At 41.6% G+C, this 17,261-nt stretch overlaps 1 protein-coding gene across 8 annotated transcripts in view; it reads right to left on the reverse strand.

Annotated features, from left to right (window-relative positions):
• The window catches only part of UBR4 (ubiquitin protein ligase E3 component n-recognin 4), a 140,281-nt gene that overhangs the window by 81,299 nt on the left and 41,721 nt on the right, over positions 1-17,261 (reverse strand). For all 8 annotated transcript variants that reach the window (XM_049878096.1, XM_049878101.1, XM_049878097.1 and 5 more), the window contains exons 30-48: positions 16,222-16,323; positions 15,149-15,249; positions 14,720-14,918; positions 14,189-14,377; positions 13,713-13,776; positions 12,336-12,527; positions 11,667-11,737; positions 11,432-11,579; positions 10,758-10,985; positions 9,883-10,053; positions 6,205-6,387; positions 5,170-5,328; positions 4,685-4,837; positions 4,012-4,239; positions 3,569-3,726; positions 2,412-2,583; positions 1,961-2,162; positions 749-912; positions 98-314 (exon numbers count right to left, since the gene is read on the reverse strand). In XM_049878096.1, coding sequence (XP_049734053.1) covers positions 98-314; positions 749-912; positions 1,961-2,162; positions 2,412-2,583; positions 3,569-3,726; positions 4,012-4,239; positions 4,685-4,837; positions 5,170-5,328; positions 6,205-6,387; positions 9,883-10,053; positions 10,758-10,985; positions 11,432-11,579; positions 11,667-11,737; positions 12,336-12,527; positions 13,713-13,776; positions 14,189-14,377; positions 14,720-14,918; positions 15,149-15,249; positions 16,222-16,323 — 3,101 coding nt within the window. The remainder of the gene's footprint in view (positions 1-97; positions 315-748; positions 913-1,960; positions 2,163-2,411; positions 2,584-3,568; positions 3,727-4,011; positions 4,240-4,684; positions 4,838-5,169; positions 5,329-6,204; positions 6,388-9,882; positions 10,054-10,757; positions 10,986-11,431; positions 11,580-11,666; positions 11,738-12,335; positions 12,528-13,712; positions 13,777-14,188; positions 14,378-14,719; positions 14,919-15,148; positions 15,250-16,221; positions 16,324-17,261) is intronic.

Below are 17,261 nucleotides of genomic sequence, written 5' to 3' on the forward strand. Positions count from 1 at the left end.
GAGGGTTCCCAGAACACTGATGAGCCACAAACCAGGGGCCCCAATTCAGCAGTCACAATGAGAAGGATATAGTCTGCACCAGGGGTTGGTGACTCACTGAAGAGGTTCAGTTTCTTATCAGCTTGTAGGGCTTCCTCTCTGGTGAAGGGGAAATCAAACCAGCGTGAGCGACTCAGGTTAAGCTGCATCGTCCTGCCAAAGATCTCGATATATGATGGGGCCCGTTCGATTGCCTGGGTCCCAATCTGGATCCGCATGCCTGTCATCACCATGGTGCTGTTATTGTTACTAATCTCAATCGTGAAGCCCCCAGGCTGTAGGGAGAGAAGACACACATCAGACAACTCATAAGATTTCTTAAGTTCAAGGTTTTAATCCTTCTTCTCACATTGTCTCATTGTGTGATCCTAGGTGAAGACCTTTCTTCTTTTAACTCCCCAGTAATGACTTGCTGCTTCCAAGGGCAGGAAAACAGAGGCAAGGGGTAAATTCTCTTTCATTTCAGGCTCTCTATTCCTCACTGTTAACAACGTCCTGTTACCCTCTACACAATAACCCTGCTGGTAATGGAGGAAACGTAGGCTATGGAATGGAAACTTTTGCATATGAGTGAGAATATTCATTTACTCAAGGAACCATTTCACTACAATCAAGAGTTAGTCACTGTGAGCCTACATTTGCATTCTAAAAGGACATATTTTTTATGAGTCCAACCCAAGGACTGAACCTAGCCCAGTGCTGTCCTCACCTTGGTGTTGGCCACATACATGCCAGTGGAATTCAGCCGGTGCTTAATCTGCTGTGCATTGTAGACCTGTAGGAGATCATTACCGCCAAACTCCACATCTGTCAGCTGCTGGTTGTGTTCAAAGAAGTCAATGGGGAAGGTCACCTGGCTAGATGTGCGAGTTGCTGTGGAGAACAGTATCTGATTGCCAGAGAGCATTGGTATGTGTCATCTCTACCACCTCTGCTCCCACTCTCCAGGTAAAGACTCCCTCCAGACTAAGCCACACTTACACACTCTAACCTTTTAAAGCAAACTGGATTGCAGTGAAATCTGTGAGAGCTGGAACTCGATGGGACTGCCTTGTTTTTGCAGGTCTCACAAGTTTTCCACCTTTGACGGGGCAGTCTGACCACTTTTCTAATGCTCTGTATTAGTGGAAAATATTTGAGTTTTCCTTCTCTGACAGGTTTCGGTCTTACACAGGTCCTAGCTTTTGCAGGTTTTGCTATATAATGTTTGCATCAGCACAATGCCTACATGTGGTTAGGTCTTAGAAAGTTATTATCCCTGACCACAACATGACTCAGCAATACAAGGAAATCTGGCATCAGGTGTACAGTGAGTAACAATTAGATCTATCATAGTTGGCTTATTTAGACAACAGAAGCTATTTCTTTTCAGGAGGATAAGCTACACCAATATCCCTAACATGGAATTTTGAGCAAATTTCAGGTAATACGATAATCCTAAGCAGTGGATCCACTCCCTCCTAAATGCCAGCCTTCAACTTCCCTGGAGAGTTCTCTACCAGTCAGAAACAAGACCCGTGATGGATTCTTCACTACTTAGTAGGAAATTCACCAATGAAAGGGATCCTACTCAATCAGTTCCGACCTACACCTCAAATCAGGCAAGCCATTTTCCCTAATCCCAGAGAAAAGAAGCTCTCAACCACACTCTACTAGGCACCTAAGAAGAACCGCTGACCAGAAAATGGCAGCCAATGGGTGCTTGCCATTTGTACGTGTCTCTGAAAGCTGCACAGAGCACTGGTGGCCTGAGGAACCTTGACTCTGCTTTTGAAGGATTAAGTAGCACATAACTCTTATCTTACAAGATGTGCAAGAAGGACAGTCATCGTTTCTTCAGTTATTTACAACAGTCTATTCTCAGTCATCTCTAAGGCTGCCATTCCCATTCCACCAGACATCTTTTGAGAAGGGGCCTTACTGATGGTAGCTGTTTTACGCTTTCGAACAGGTTTCATTATGCTGATGACACTGCTAGGCTGCAGGGATGGCTGCAGCCAGTAGGAGGTGTTCTCCACATTGGCCATGTAAATGCGCAGGCTGCCATCTTCACACAGCAAGATCATCGTTGTCCGCTGCTGCTCATTGCAGGCCGTGTGCCTAATGGCAACCATGTCTTGGATCTAGGAGGAAAAGGAGACAGAGGAGGGCATTATCTCCCATACATACAGGTCAGAATCCACAAAGAGCAACAGGCACAGAAGCAATTGGTTTCAGGGTCAGTTGCTGGGTAGAGAGGTGTGACAAAGAAAAGTCTAGGAGAAAAGGGATCAAAATTCTACTGTAGGTCTCCACTGAGAGACAAGGGAAGTCACACAAATGTAAAAATAGACCAGGTTCACATCAAAGTGATGGGAAGATTTGGTACTGACCTTTGCTTTAGCAGGAAGAGTCTTAATCTCTTGGATAAGAAAAGTGTCTGGTTTCACCATAACTACCAGTGGCACACCTGTAGTTTGCTGGACACAACATACCAAGCCAGGATGGTTCATCACCTCAGACCACTGGCAAAGGGCAGGAGAAGTTTTACTGCCACCATTGGAACTGCAGACAACAAAACAGGACATAGTTAGCGTATCAACCACCATCTAACAGTTCTTTTCTTAACCTAAAGACCATCCTCTGACTAAACATTTGGCTTCTGCAGTATTATACTTGTCCAGTGACGCTAATTATCCACAGGTCTCAGTTTTATTTCGAGCCATGGATAACTCTCATATACCCCAAAGTGCACCCCTGGTAGGCAGCCTGTTTTAAAATCCCCACTGCTAGGCTCCCCTGTCTGAGAAATACGTGGCCCTATGTGCCTAGAGGCTGTCAACTGCATTAGGGCATGGATCATCTAAGGCTGATGACTCATTGTCCTATAAGAACTACCAAGCACATCAGGTTATATGTGAATTGGTATCCATTTAATTTCATCTCAAACCAGGTAACTCACAAAACAGTGGCCAGGGAGAAAGTGCTATAACGGTACTCCAATGGTAGATGAGAAAGACAAGAAGAGACCCTAAGCCTCTTCTTCCTCCTCCCTAAATAAAATTTCCAGTATCTCACACACCCCTCTGTTATCTGAAAACTTGATGAAAGTCTATACCTCCCCAACTCCTGCCATGGCCCTGTTTCTCATACCATGTCTTATTTACTACTAAATTTCACCAGGAGGGGAAACTTAAAGAGCGTAATCGCAGGATGAGCGCTAAGGAGAAATTTGTGTTCCCCTCTCAAAATCTGGTAATCATATTAAAATCTCATTTGCTGCTTTGATTATAGGTTTTCCTTCTGAGTAACAGCGGTCCCCCAAACTACCCCTCCATGGTAGACACAAACCATCACAGACAGACCAACCTGCCAAACCTAAATGCTGCTTTATTTTAAAGACACCTAGCAGGGAAGGGAGAGAACTGCTGGAAAAAAAATTTGTCTAACCAGAATTGTAACAGATAGCAGAACTTGGGAAAGAGGTGGGGAGCTCCTGTTGGATATGGGTACGTGGAAGTCCAACACTTAACTAAACACTGGTTCCCACCTTTTGATGTTGATGGGGAAGAGCTGTAACACCTCCAGCGTAGTCCTGCTGATGGTGGCTGCAAATGATTTGCCTTGACAGTAGCTGAAGAACAACATCTGCAACACATGGGAGTAGTACACGGACACACCGCCACCTGCCACCTGGCTATTGCTGTCCTGTCAGGATAAAGACACACATTTGCGTTAGCTAGCCATGATGCCTTAGGTAGCAGCTTTCAGCTTCTTCTAGTTACTAGTTTTAAGCCATGATTATTGTACTCTCAGACTCTAAGCATGAGATCCCTGTGGGCAAATCCTACAAAGACCATGAGAATAAAGGAACTTCAAGTTGAATAAGTTTAGTCCTTTGCTTTTTGCTATTAAGTAAAAAGTTAGAAGCAATAACAGCAGAGCTGCTAAACTAAATCTGGACTAGCAGGAAACAGCAACACATGCTCTAACCTTCAGGTCCTCGTGACTGATTTCCAGCACATTAGTGACATAGAAGGGTCCCTGCTGGGCGCTGCTGGCCTCTTCCATGAGCTGAGTATAGATGTAACCAGCAGAAGACATTATAACAATAATGTTCTTCCCCTCTTCATTGAAAAGGAAGGTAACATCTCTGATCTTGGAGCTTGGCAGGAGAAAGTAGAAAGTTGGGCTCAAGGCATCAACGGACAGGTCATAAATCTGCAGCATGGAAAAAAGAAAGACTAAATAAAGGAGCTCTATTTAAGTCCCACCTGCAAAATACCCTGGTGAATCCAAAGACCCACAACTGGTGAGTAATGGACATTCACTTTCCACTCAATGAGCATTTTCCATTCAACGAGCACCTACTGAGTGTTAGGCACTTGGTATATAAAGATGAACCAAATCACTTTTTACTCTCCCTCAAGAAATTAGTAGGGGAGAGACACTCATAAACAAAGTTTTTACAATACGTGTATACTTGCTATAGTAGGGGTAGAACTAGAACCAGTTTCATATTGCCTACAACGTAACAAAAGGCAACAAAATGTTAATGGTCCCCCATTTCTGAGAGAATCCAGCACACAATGGAGATCCAGACATTCTGGGCCATTTAAAAGCAGAAGCATTCTAGGACAGTATCGTCAAAAAGCTATAACTGTACCTTGACGAAGTCAGCCGTGACAATTGCTAACTCAGTCTGTGAACCAGGTAGCCACACAGCTTTGATGATGAAGTTCCCTGTTGCTAATTGGGGGTGCAACACCAAGTGATCTGAAACAGAGCCTGAGCTACTGAAGGTCAGCACATGGCAGTCCTGCACACAGTTTAAGGAACAAAATGGAGAAAAGATGATTTAGAAAGGAGGCTAATCCATTCATTTCAGAGTTCCAGTGTTTCCTTTTCTTTCCTAATATTCCCTGCCTTCTGATAGATTGTCTAGCAACATATTCAAGTTTCAAAAGCACACAAAGATTATTTCCAACAAGAAGACTTGGAAGAAATTCAGAGAAAGATTTCTTTTGCATTCCAGTGGCTCTCATACTTTAATCTTGACAATAAGACAGGAAAAGTGATACTGAGAACAGAAGAAAGACGGGGACTGTGGTCCACAGTTCAAGGTAACCAAACCTGGCTCAAAACTTTTACCTTCAGCCCACAAACCGCAAGGTAGTCCTCTTTGCAGGGATTTCCAGTGAGGCTCAAAACAGTAAAGGGAACTGGGGCAGAAGCCAAGCGGGTCAGGGTCAACTTCCTTTTGCTGGAGTCTGCTTGCTTCAGGAGGGCAGAGAGCTGCAGAACGGTGATCTGTAAAGAAACAATTATTTATTAACCCCAGTCCTCTTAATGAACCAGAGCAAGTAATAAGAGCCCCCTCAGTATAGATATTAGGCTTTCTCATGGATAAGACCTAGACCAATGTTAGCCTCTATTTCTCCTGGCTAAATGGCATGGCACGTCCCTCCTTCCAATGAGGATAAAACAGATGAAAAATAAAGCCAACTTCTCTTTTTATAATCAGTTCATAAAATAGTTAAACAACTCCCATGTAATATTATCCTTTTCTGTTTTCCTATGAAATTGTTTCTGGAAGTATTTTAGAGCTGTTTTAAGGACTATTCATCTCTCTAGTATGGTTTTCACTTAAGAGAAGGTTTAAACAACTGGACTGGTGATGGACAGGTCAGAGTACAGAAAAGCATAAGTTAAGATACTGGCACTCTTCTAACCTCCAGTTCTATAAAACACCACAAACTCCCCTGTATCCTCAGAGGGGTGGGATGACAAGGAAGGACTAAAGAAGGAACACCAAGTCCTCCTGCGAAGATCTGTCTCTTTTGCCTCTCGGCTTGTGCCCTTCAGAGTGACCAAACTGGGCAAGATTGGGAGCAAAGCTGTCCTAGGTAACTGCTGGTGGTTACCTTTCCTTGGGGGCTTGAAGATTATGTTTTGAGTGGGAATTTACTAATTTGAAACAGTCTTTATCCTAATTATACTGGTTCTAGATCTAATCAAATAACTCAGGGTTTAGGTAGAAGAGCTTATTGCGATCTGTCCCTAAAGCATGCTTGGAACTCAGTGGACTTTTTCCCACACAGTCAATCTAGTGGGTGTGGCCATCTACTGTTTTGCTTAGCACTCAGACAAGACCTAAGATGAATGGTAAGGAATTACAGAACCCACCTTGCCTTTCTCATGGCTAACAGCCAAATGTTGGCGGCGCCCATGTGGGGAGGAGAGTACACACATAGCCACCCGCCTGAGCACATGGGCACTGATGAGCTGTCGAATGGTCTGGCCCTGGTCTCCACTGTAATTCATCCGAACGTTCTCAAAGGCACCTTCCTGGGAGCCTAGGGTGGGAACCTGGCAAACAGAGAGAGCAGTCGGTGATAAGGCAAGTAAGATCAAGGTCCCAGGAAGATATTTACATTGAAAAACAATCAGTGGATTCATATACAATTCATGTGATTGAGACACTGCACAATTTAATCATTTTAAAGCAATGGATTCCAACCTCCAATCCACAGATGCTGCATGTCTTTGTCATAGTTATTTTCAGTTCAATAAGAACCATGTAGTGAAGTTTCCATAAAGCTAAATTTAATTAACACAAAAGACTAGAATGTCCTTTCTTTTATGAAATGGTGGTGAGAATAGATGGAATTTTTCTTCATTGATCTTACCTGGCAAAATTAAAAGCCAGCAGCTTTATGGGTCACCAACCCCAATAATTTTTAATGTGATCTTTAATATATAAAAATTTACATTCTACTCTAAAACTGTGACTGATTTTTAATAAGATACCAGAATATAAATCTCTGTGTATGTGTATTTCCATGTGAAAAGTCTTTCCTTAAAAAGAGCTGCCTTATGAGATATTCATGCACCCCTCTCAAAATATTTTACACTCCCCTTTTGGAATTGCTGACGGTTTACTTTCCTTTACAGGCATACCTTGTTTTACTGCACTCGGCTTTATTGTGTTTCAGAGATACTGCGTTTTTTACAAATTGAAGGCTTTGTGGCAACCCTGTGTCAAGCAAGTCTATCGACGCCATTTTTCCAACAGCATGTGCTCACTTCGTGTCTCTGTGTCAGATTTTGGTAATTCTAGCAATATTTCAAACTTTTTCACTACTAATACTATGATTAATGATCTTTCATGTCATATTGTAACTGTTTTGGGGCGCCACAAACTGTGCTCATATAACACAGCGAACTTAATCGATCAGTGTTTTGTGTTCTGACTGATCCATCAACCGGCTACTCCCCCATCTCTCCCTCTCCTCAGGCATCCCTATTCCCTGAGATGCAACAATACTGAAATTAGGCCTGCTAATAACCCTACAATGGTCTCTAAGTGTTCAAGTGAAAAGAACAGTCACACATCCCTCACTTTAAATCAAGTTAGAAATAACTAAGCTTAGTGAGGAAGGCATGCCGAAAGCCGAGACAGGCCAAAAGCTAAGCCTCTTGCACCAAACAGTTAGCCAGGTTGTGAATACAAAGGAAAAGTTCCTGAAGGAAATTAAAAGTGCTACTCCAGTGAACACACCAACAGTAAGAAAGTGAAACAGCCTTATTTGTGATATAAAGTTTTAGTGGTCTGGATAGAAGATCAAACCAGCCACAACATTCCCTTTAAGCCAAAGCCTAATCCAGAGCAAGGCCCTAACTCTCAATTCTATGAAGGCTGAGAAAAGTGAGCAAGCTGCAGAAGAAAATTTTGAAGCTACAAGCAGTTGGTTCGTGGGGCTTAAGGCAAGAAGCCGTCTCCATTTAATATAAAAGTGCAAGGGGAAGCAGCAAGTGCTGATGTAGACGCTGCAGCAGGTTATCTAGAAGACCTAGCTAAGATAATCGATGAAGGGGCTACACTAAACAACAGATTCTCAACGCAGACAAAACAGCCTTATATTAGAAGAAAATGCCATCTAGGACTTTCCTAGCTAGAAACAAGTCAAAGCCTGGCTTCAGAGCTTCAAAGTATACACAGGCTCTCTTGGTAGGGGCTAATACAGCTGGTGACTTTACATTGAAGCCAATGCTCATTTACCATTCCAAAAATCCTAGGGCCCTTAAGAATTATGTTAAATCAACTCTGTTCTATAAATGGAACAACAAAGCCTGGAGGACAGCACATCTGTTTACAACATGGTTTACTAAATATTTTAAGCCCACTGTTGAGACCTACTGTTCAGAAAAAAAGATTTCTTTCAAAATATTACTGCTCATTGACAATGCACCCAGTCACTCAAGAGCTCTGATGGAGATGTACAAGGAGATTAATGTTTTCATGCCTGCTGATGAAACATCCACTCTGCAGTCCATGGACCAAGAAGTAATTTCAACTTTCAAGTCTTATTATTTAAGAAATACATTCCGTAAGGCTATAGCTGCCATAGATAGTCATTCTTATGATGGATCTGTGATTCTTCTGATGGATCCAGACAAAGTAAATTGAAAACCTTCTGGAAAGGATTCCCCATTCTAGATGTCATTAAGAACATTCGTGATTCATGAGAGGAGGTCAAAATACCAACATTATCAGGAGTTGGGAAGGAGTTAATTCCAACCCTCATGGATGACTTTGAGGAGTTTAAGACTTCAATAGAGGAAGTAACTCCAGATATAGCAGAAACAGCAAGAGGACAATAATTAGAAACAGAGCCTGAAGATGTGACTGAATTGCTGTAATCTCACGATAAAACTTTAACGGATGAGGAGTTACTTCTTAAGGACAAGCAAAGACAGCTGTTGCTTGAGATGAAATCTACTCCTGGTGAAGATGCTATGAACATTATTGAAATGACAACAAAGAATTTAGAATAGTACATAAACTTAATTGATGAAGCAGCAGCAGGGTTTGAGAAGACTGACTTCAATTTTGAAAGAAGTCTTACTGTGGGTAAAATGTTATCAAATAGCATCACATGCTGCAGAGAAATCTTTTGTGAAAGGAAAAGTCAATCGATGTGACAAACTTCATTGTTCTCTTATTTTAAGAAACTGGCACAGCCACCCCAACCTTCAGCAACCACAACCCTGATCAGTCAGCAGCCATCAACACTGAGGCAAGACTCTCCACCAGCAAAAAGATTACAACTCACTGAAGGTTCAGATGATGGTTAGTATTTTTTAGCAAAAAAGTAATTAAGGTATGTCCATTGTTTTTTAGATATAACATGACTGCACACTTAACAGACTTACAGTACAGTGTAAACGTAACTTTCATATGCACTAGGAAACCAAAAAATTAGTATGACTTGCTTTATTGAGTTATTGTGATAGTCTGGAACCAAACCTGCAATATCTCCGAGATATGACTGTACTTAATATTGCTGCCAAAGAGGCCAATCAGACCATACCAGAAATACAATAGTTCTGAGCAGCATGTTTTTAAAATGGATAATGACTTATAACTAACAATCCATGAAATGTGAAGAACTAGAGGAAAGGCAAATAGTAGAAGACAAACATCATTTTCTAAGTCAAACAAACCTTAGGGAAGAAGATAAAGTAAGGAGGTTTTCTATTTTATATATAGAAGAAATTTCTTTTATAATTGCCCCAAAATGGAGTCTCCCATATCTTGGGAGTTTATATATTTTTACCAACTGCTGTAAGGGGGATTTAGTCACTGAGTTGGACCAAATGACCTCTGAATTCCTTCCTTTTGAAGATATATCTCAAATTCTGACTTTTCACACTGTTCATACAATCTGGGGATGTCATGATATTTTAGATTCTAAGTTTTAAATGGCCAGGGACTGACTGTTCTAAGTACATTTCTTAGAGTATTTGGCTCATTTTGGTATCTCAACAACCACTAGACTTCATAACCCTGAGAAAACTCACCATCAGCTGGTCTGTCATCTCAACCACCTTGTCCACCGTATGCAGCTCACTAAGGGCTTGCTGAGCCCGGCTGCTGCTCCCCACCGCAGAAGCCTGCTGAAAGTTGGTCTGAATGGCATCCATGAGGAAATTGAGCATGTCTAACACGAGAGGAGCGAAGGAGAAATTGGCCTGGGAAAAATCCAAATACACAAGTGAAAAAAAAAAAGAGAGAGAAAGACTGGGTCTCACTCATAATACCTTCACAATATCAGTAGCTACCTTGAGAGTCCAGTTTCCTCACTTCCAGTCTTCTATTCTAGCCAGCATCTATCTCATTCTCAAGTTATAATGTACTTGATTCCTGCTATAAATAAAACCTTCCAGCCTCTTCCTAGCAAAACAGCCAACACACTCTTGTGCTACTGACTCTAGAGCAATCTGTGCAAACAACAAGTCCCAAATAGATAACCTAAGGCTTGAGGGCATCCGCCATATGTAATTCTCACCTATGCATCTAGAATGGTTCAAGTTACTACCACCCTGGGAGAACTGAGAGCAGTCACTCAAATCATCTTCTATATTCTGTGCTTCAGATGGGGAATCCTAGCCAAGAAAAAGTGCTCTAGAGCAACATACAACTAAAATCCAACCCCCTACCAAAAATCCCCCAAAATATTCCTCAGTTACAAATCCTTCCCTATGAGGTAGTGACTGAAAACACAGTATTCACGTTCTCACTGTGAAAATGGGTAAACTTAGAAAAAGAAGAAAACAATTACAAGTCCCACTACTACGGAATTAACAAGATGAGCCTGGCATATTATTTACACTTAAACAAACCTGTCAAGCTTTTAACTCTGTCCACGGCACTAGAGACCATCAGGATGCCCCACCTGGTTCTGTAGTTCCTCCCGGCAGCCTTCTACTGTGCGGCACAGGCTGCTCTTCTTCGGCTTCTCTTCATCAGCAACCTTTCCGTCACTGATGGTGACCTTGGCCTTGTCAGCTGGAGAGGTGCTGGCGTGGCGCACCAGGCTCTCTGAAACCCTAGGTTCACTCTGAAATGCGGACTCCTTCATGGTGGAGCTCATGCCACTGCTAGGAGTTCGCTTCACCAGTGCCTAGGGACAGAGAGACAGAAAAAGTCACAGGCCCCAGGCTCTTGCCATGAAGCACAGATGAATTAACATCTTGGAGGAAAATCTAACCCAAAGGAGTAATTGGCTAAGCATTTAAACTATATCCAGAGGCCTAAATTCAACTAATTAAACTCACCTAATATCTGATTCTTTACCCATTCGCAGAATCAGGCCTTGATTATAACATCGGAAATTCTGGGGCAGTCTTAAGCAAAGTTGACTACAAGATCTCTAAGGATCTTGCCAGTTCTAGTAGTCTAAGCAAAGTACTTAGGCCATGACTGTACAGCTAATCAGTGATGGAACCAGAACTTATTTCTAGATCCAGGCCACCATGAAAGCGATATGGAGATTTTTCAGCTTGCTTAATTGTTTCTGTCACTAACAAATCACCCTTTATATCCCAGTGAATATTCGGAATCTCTCACCAAACAGCTGCCATCTTCCTTGGCTCCACAGTCACAGAAGAAGGATCCGTACTTGGCATAGGAAATCTCGTGATCCTTGTGGCAAACCTTAGCACACACTGTGCACACACCCACCCCGTCAACCATTTTGCAGGTGTGACAGTGGTACCTATGAAGAACATGAAGCAGAAAATGAGCCCAGAAGTCCCAATGATTAAGGCCTGGCAAACCCTCACCTAAAAACAACTATTCTTACCAATGCTGGTTCATGAATTCTTTCTGTGTGATGGTAAAAGTGCAGAGTTTATTGCAAAGAGAATCTTCATCCTTCAAAAGTAATGAGTCTTTTTAATCAGAAATACATCACCAGATAGCCACAAAAACATACCTGCTTCAATACCCTATGGGGACTGTCTAGTTCACTCATAAATGGCAAACAGAAACTTGCCCCAACTGGAAATAACTAGCAAGCTGAAAATCTGCTATAATTTCAGGTCAAGACCTTAGGGGTTTTGCAGTTAAGAAAAAATAAATCTTATGCTTTCTCTACAAGGGTGCTCACACCATCCCCATGAAGAACTCATCCCTGAAATTCCATTTTGGGTGCAAACACTGAGAAAGGGCAGGACAAGTGCCTCCAGACAGAAAAAAGGTATATGCTTATTAAGTAATCCTTTCCTTATTAGATCCCTATGGTTTGCTTTGAAGGCCTAGAAAGCCAGAGTCTGGCATTAGTTATATAAACTGGAAGAAAGCAACATGGACTAGGAAGTTTTAAAGCTCACAGGGGCTGGAAAAAAAGAGTCCAAGAATTTACATTCTGGATACTCATTTTTAAAAATCCAAAGGCTTATTAGCATGAGTTTTGCAAGTGCCAGTCAGTCATTACCTTGAGAGGTTAACCCTGAGGTTACTTAGTACTTACTGAATCCTCAGCCTGAGAATCTTCCTCTTCCACTGCCAACTCCTCCACCCAGTCTGAGTCCACCTCAATGGCCCGCTCTTCCCCATCCACTGAGAGGTGACTTGGGCCTTGCCCATTACTCTGGCTCAGGGCATTCGTGACATCAGCCAAGTAAGACATAATATGGCATGTGCACTCCAAGACTATCACATGCTACAAGAGAAGACCATGACACCACAGAAGCCTCAGTTCTCCGTATTTTATTATTATGTAAACTATGTTTCCTCAGCCTTTTTCCAATAAATCTCAAGGTCAGAGGAATGATATAAAAGCAGAGAAGAAAAACAACATATCTTTATCTACTTCCCCAGGTTTTAATACCATGTCCACATATAGCTGGTCAATAGTACTGAGTTAGTATGTATTCATTCATTCTTAACCACAAAGATAACTCCTTACAAAATTATATAAGATAGAGTAAAATTAAAACTAGGAGAATGGAGAGAAAATACAGAAAAAATTCAAGAAAAGACTAGACTAATAGTTTAAAGAGGCTCTCATTAGCATTTTTTCCGCACTGCTAGTATTTTTTTAAAAACCATTGTTGAATAACGTTTTAAGTGTTGGGTTTTAAACCAATGCAGTAGGGGAGGAGTAACTTCAGCGATCAAGTGAAAACTTACTAGCAAACCATTGCAGGTGGTTTGTGCTTGCCTAATTAAAACCAACAATCTGGCATCAAAACCTCAGATTTGTTAGTACCTTCGACGGCACTGGGTTTGGGTTTACTCTGCACTCTGACATTTCAGTGTTGAAAGGATAAAGATTATCTAAAAAGGAGGCAGAAATGAACAGCACCATGGGAGGACTCAAAGGCCAGCTGTCTGCTCTTAGCCACCTATGTCAGGTGCTTAGGTCAAATAGGGGAAAAAATGCCTAAATGCAGGTTTTCCATCAGTTTCAAACCATTTTTCTCGCACAGTGCCTAAACCCTCAGGCAAAGTAAATAATTCCAGCATCTGGACTGGAGCTGAGGAGGTAGTCTGTAATCACATGTAATATTAAACCACAGTGGGCAATTCCAAGGAAAGAGCAGGGGGACGGTTTTCCACAGTACAGCAATATCTGAAAAAAACAGGAACTCACTACATTTTAAGAAGGACTCTGTTGGATGTTTGTTTACCACAATATTTCCTTCCTATCAAATCTCACACCTGGAAGAGGCCTGGGAACATGCAGTTAGCAATTACATTTTTAGGTCTTTGAGACTGCAGGCCTTATCCTCTGAAGGACAGCCAGGGACAGAAACCAATATGAAGGAAAGACTTCCACCTGACCACAGATAATCATCTTGTACCCTTACTCCCTAACTCTGCTGGCACTTCTCATTTTGCTTACCTTTCCATGCATCACATTGGCATTCAGTTTTTCAACCACGTTCTTCTGTGATAGGTATTTCTTACTGTCCCAAAGAAAAAAGGGGGGAAGAGGGACATAAAATCATACAGGGAATCAAAGGAAGAAAGCATTTTCATGAACCCTGAATCAATTTGTGGACCCTGAAGCAAAGGCATTCTTAGATAACTATGTATTAATCAGAGGCTCAGGGCACTCTGGTCTTAGAACCATCACAGATAACTGCTACATTTCTCCAAAGACTTCTCTTGGGAATAATGAGCACTCTACTAATAATGAAGATTAAGTCTAAAGTAGACAGTTATTGGCCACTCCCTCAGCCCAAGGAAAAAGGTGGAGATTCAAGTTTCTTTTGTATTCACTCTGAACTACAAAGAAAGTAACCTGCAATTACCACCCTCTTCTCCAAGGGCAATGTTGTGACCTACGGATGGATTCCTCCAATTTCATCATCTTACCATCTACTCAGCCAGTCCACTGCAGCATTATGAAGCTGAAGATGGCCAGCACCTTGACCTGCACTGGCCAGGGTTGCCATCACAACCATGAGTTCAGGGAAGCCAGTTCCATCACCGTTGGCCAGCATCTCTGTTGCCATGGGGATCAAGGTGCCTAGAAGCACAGCACAAACACCTTCCCCAACTTGGCTATTAGAAAACAGATAAAAAATTGGTAAGTCATCAACAAGAATCTGACTCTGCGTACTTCTAAATGTATAAGTTCTAAATTAAACACTGAATTTATGACTATATATACTAATCCCAGCTTTGGAATTGGGCTACTAAAGCACAAAACATTCACTCTTGTTCCAAGTGACAGGCCAAGTCATTCCAAAAGTTTTTCCCTGGGAAATATCAAGGAGCTATGCCAGACTGAGTCTAGACAGGAGGTATGAATATGTTAAGACTGATGTATGAAGAGAACTGCAAATATTTTCAATGTATTTCTGGGGTGGTTAGGGACACATGACATAAATACAGTTGTTTTACCTGTTTTCCCGAACAATGTATGTGGTCAGCAACTGCAACAGCTGCCGGTTCTCCTGGATCATATCCAGCTGATCGGAATCTTTAGGGGGTGACGTAGTCATGCGGGTGAGCCAGGCCTGGAGACGCACGGGCTCTACACAAGCCAGCTGTGCCAGAGAGCCACAGAGATGCAGAAGGCTCGGATTAGGGCTCTTCTCAGCTAGGGACAGACCGAGAGGCTAGGGTCAGTGAAGAAGGGCAAGGGGAAAAGTAAGGCCAGGAAAGGGGAAGAGGCTTCAGGCAGGTTTTCAACTTCCCTCCAAACTTTCTGAGGGATTCTCTCCACTTGTTAGTATTTTCATGCTGTAGTTAAACTCAGGCAGAAGATATGCACAGTATTAACTGGACATCAAAGTTCCCATAAGAAGATTACCAAAAGCTGTCACTCACTCAGCTGGAAGAGTTTGGTGAAGAATTTCAAAACTCGGTTACAGAATTTAGCAGACAGGTTCTCATTGGCTGTTGCCATCATTATCTGCACAAGTTCTCCACTGGGAGGCAGGAAGGGACAAAAAAAAAAAAAAAAAAAAAATGAAAGAATCACATTAAGCCTCACATAAAAGGTATCCACTTCTATTTCCTCACAATCTCATCCCTCTAGAGGAACTGGTCATTTGTGAGGCAACACAAGGTGTCCATGAAATCATCTTCTCATTAATGACCTCAGGGGGTCAGCAATTAACCCTAAGTCCTCCCAAATGTACAGATACCTACGCAGGCTGTTAAGTATTCCCTGAGAAAGAATACCTAAGTCAACACATAGCTCCTTGCTTTGTGTGGGTGTGGTAAAATGTATTATCACAAAAAAAATCTACTGTTTCAATCCGTCTTAAGTTTAATTCAATGACATGAATCACATTCGCCATGCTGTGCAACTATCACCAGTATCCATTTTCAAAATATTTTATCACCCCAAACAGAAACCTAGTGCCCCTTAAACAATAATGCCCTACTCCTCCCTTCCCTAGCCCCTGGTAACCACCGAAAAACTTTGGCCTCTATGCATTACGTGCTCTAGATATTTCATATAGGTGGAATCATACAGTATTTGACCTTTTGAGTCTGAGTTATTTCATTTAGCATAATGTTTTCAAGGTTTGTCCATATCATAGCATGTATGAGCGCTTCATTTTTCTTCATGCCTGAATAATACTATACTGTATGTATCCTAAAAACCCTGGGGGCATAGTGGTTAAGAGTCTGGCTGCTAACCAACAGGTCAGTAGTTCAAATCCACCAGGTGCTCTTTGGAAACCCTGTGGGGCAGTTCTCTGTCCTATAGGGTCACTATGAGTCAGAATCGACTCGACAGTGACCTTTTTTTTTTTTTTTTTGGTATGTATACTAGTTTTGTTACTATATTTTGTTTATCCATTCATCAGTTGATGGACCTCTGGGTTGTTTCCAGCTCCTTGCTTTTATGACACATTCAAAAAATGTTCACTAAATAAAATACAACTCACCTTTCAGAGAAAAATTCCTCCATTGCTTTACGAGCCTGGCTGCTTTCCAGTTGCTTTTCCAAATATTGGAGACATTCCTCCAAGATGGATTCATCCAGTCCACTGAGGACCAAAAAGAAAATTTAACTACACAAATAAGGCTTGGTTCAATGTCTTCCTAATATTGATTTTTAAAAATTCAAGGTTTACTTGTTTATGACTAAACCTTGAAGGCAATGTTCACTTTTGCATTGGTGGTGCTTAGTATAAAGCCTGGCACACAAAATCTGAGATAACTGATACAGTCAATGGCTAAGAGTCCAAAGGATCATTGGCGTAGTTCAAACTTATTCTAATTAACAGCAGCACTTGAATTTTATTTTACTACCCTCTCTCCTAAGGAATTGGGGAGCAAAAACATCTGAAGCTCAGAATTCTAATCCTGAATTCTTTAGGGGGCAGATACACTTCGAACAAATTACTTCTATATAGTTAAATTGTCTCAAATTCCTTACCTGTTGGGGGTGGGGAAGGAGGAGAAGGAAAGAAAGGGAAAAAGAAAAAAAGGAGCCCATGACAAAAGCCTGGACCCCTCAACAACAAAGAAATAGAGGAAACCCCAATACTTGGGCCCTTTATTCGTACAGCTCTTAGTGGGGTAAAGCTGCAGCTTACTCAGCTGTTCTTCACGGCTTTTCTACATCAACATGGCCGAAAACATCAAGGTCAAACAATGCTTTGGGACCTCTTAATTACACAGGCCACCCATTTAAAAAGCACAACCACAGAAATATTAGAAAAGAACAGCACTTGACAATCATTTATTGAAATATTTAATTTTAAATCTCCAAATCTGAAAATTTAAGCCCTCCATTTCCTTAACATTTATTCCTAAGAATGGTCACAAAAGGGATTCCAAACAACCTTTCATGCATTTCCATGTGAATGCAAAGTGTACACAAGTACAGAATTATCTGTTAAAAAAGCACAATGACAATAAAACAAGCTATTAAAGGACCTAAAGAAGTCAGTATCATTAGTACATTTCATTGACAGTAGCA

Source organism: Elephas maximus, chromosome 3 (assembly GCF_024166365.1).
Source record: "Elephas maximus indicus isolate mEleMax1 chromosome 3, mEleMax1 primary haplotype, whole genome shotgun sequence".
NCBI classification, from domain to species: domain Eukaryota; kingdom Metazoa; phylum Chordata; class Mammalia; order Proboscidea; family Elephantidae; genus Elephas; species Elephas maximus.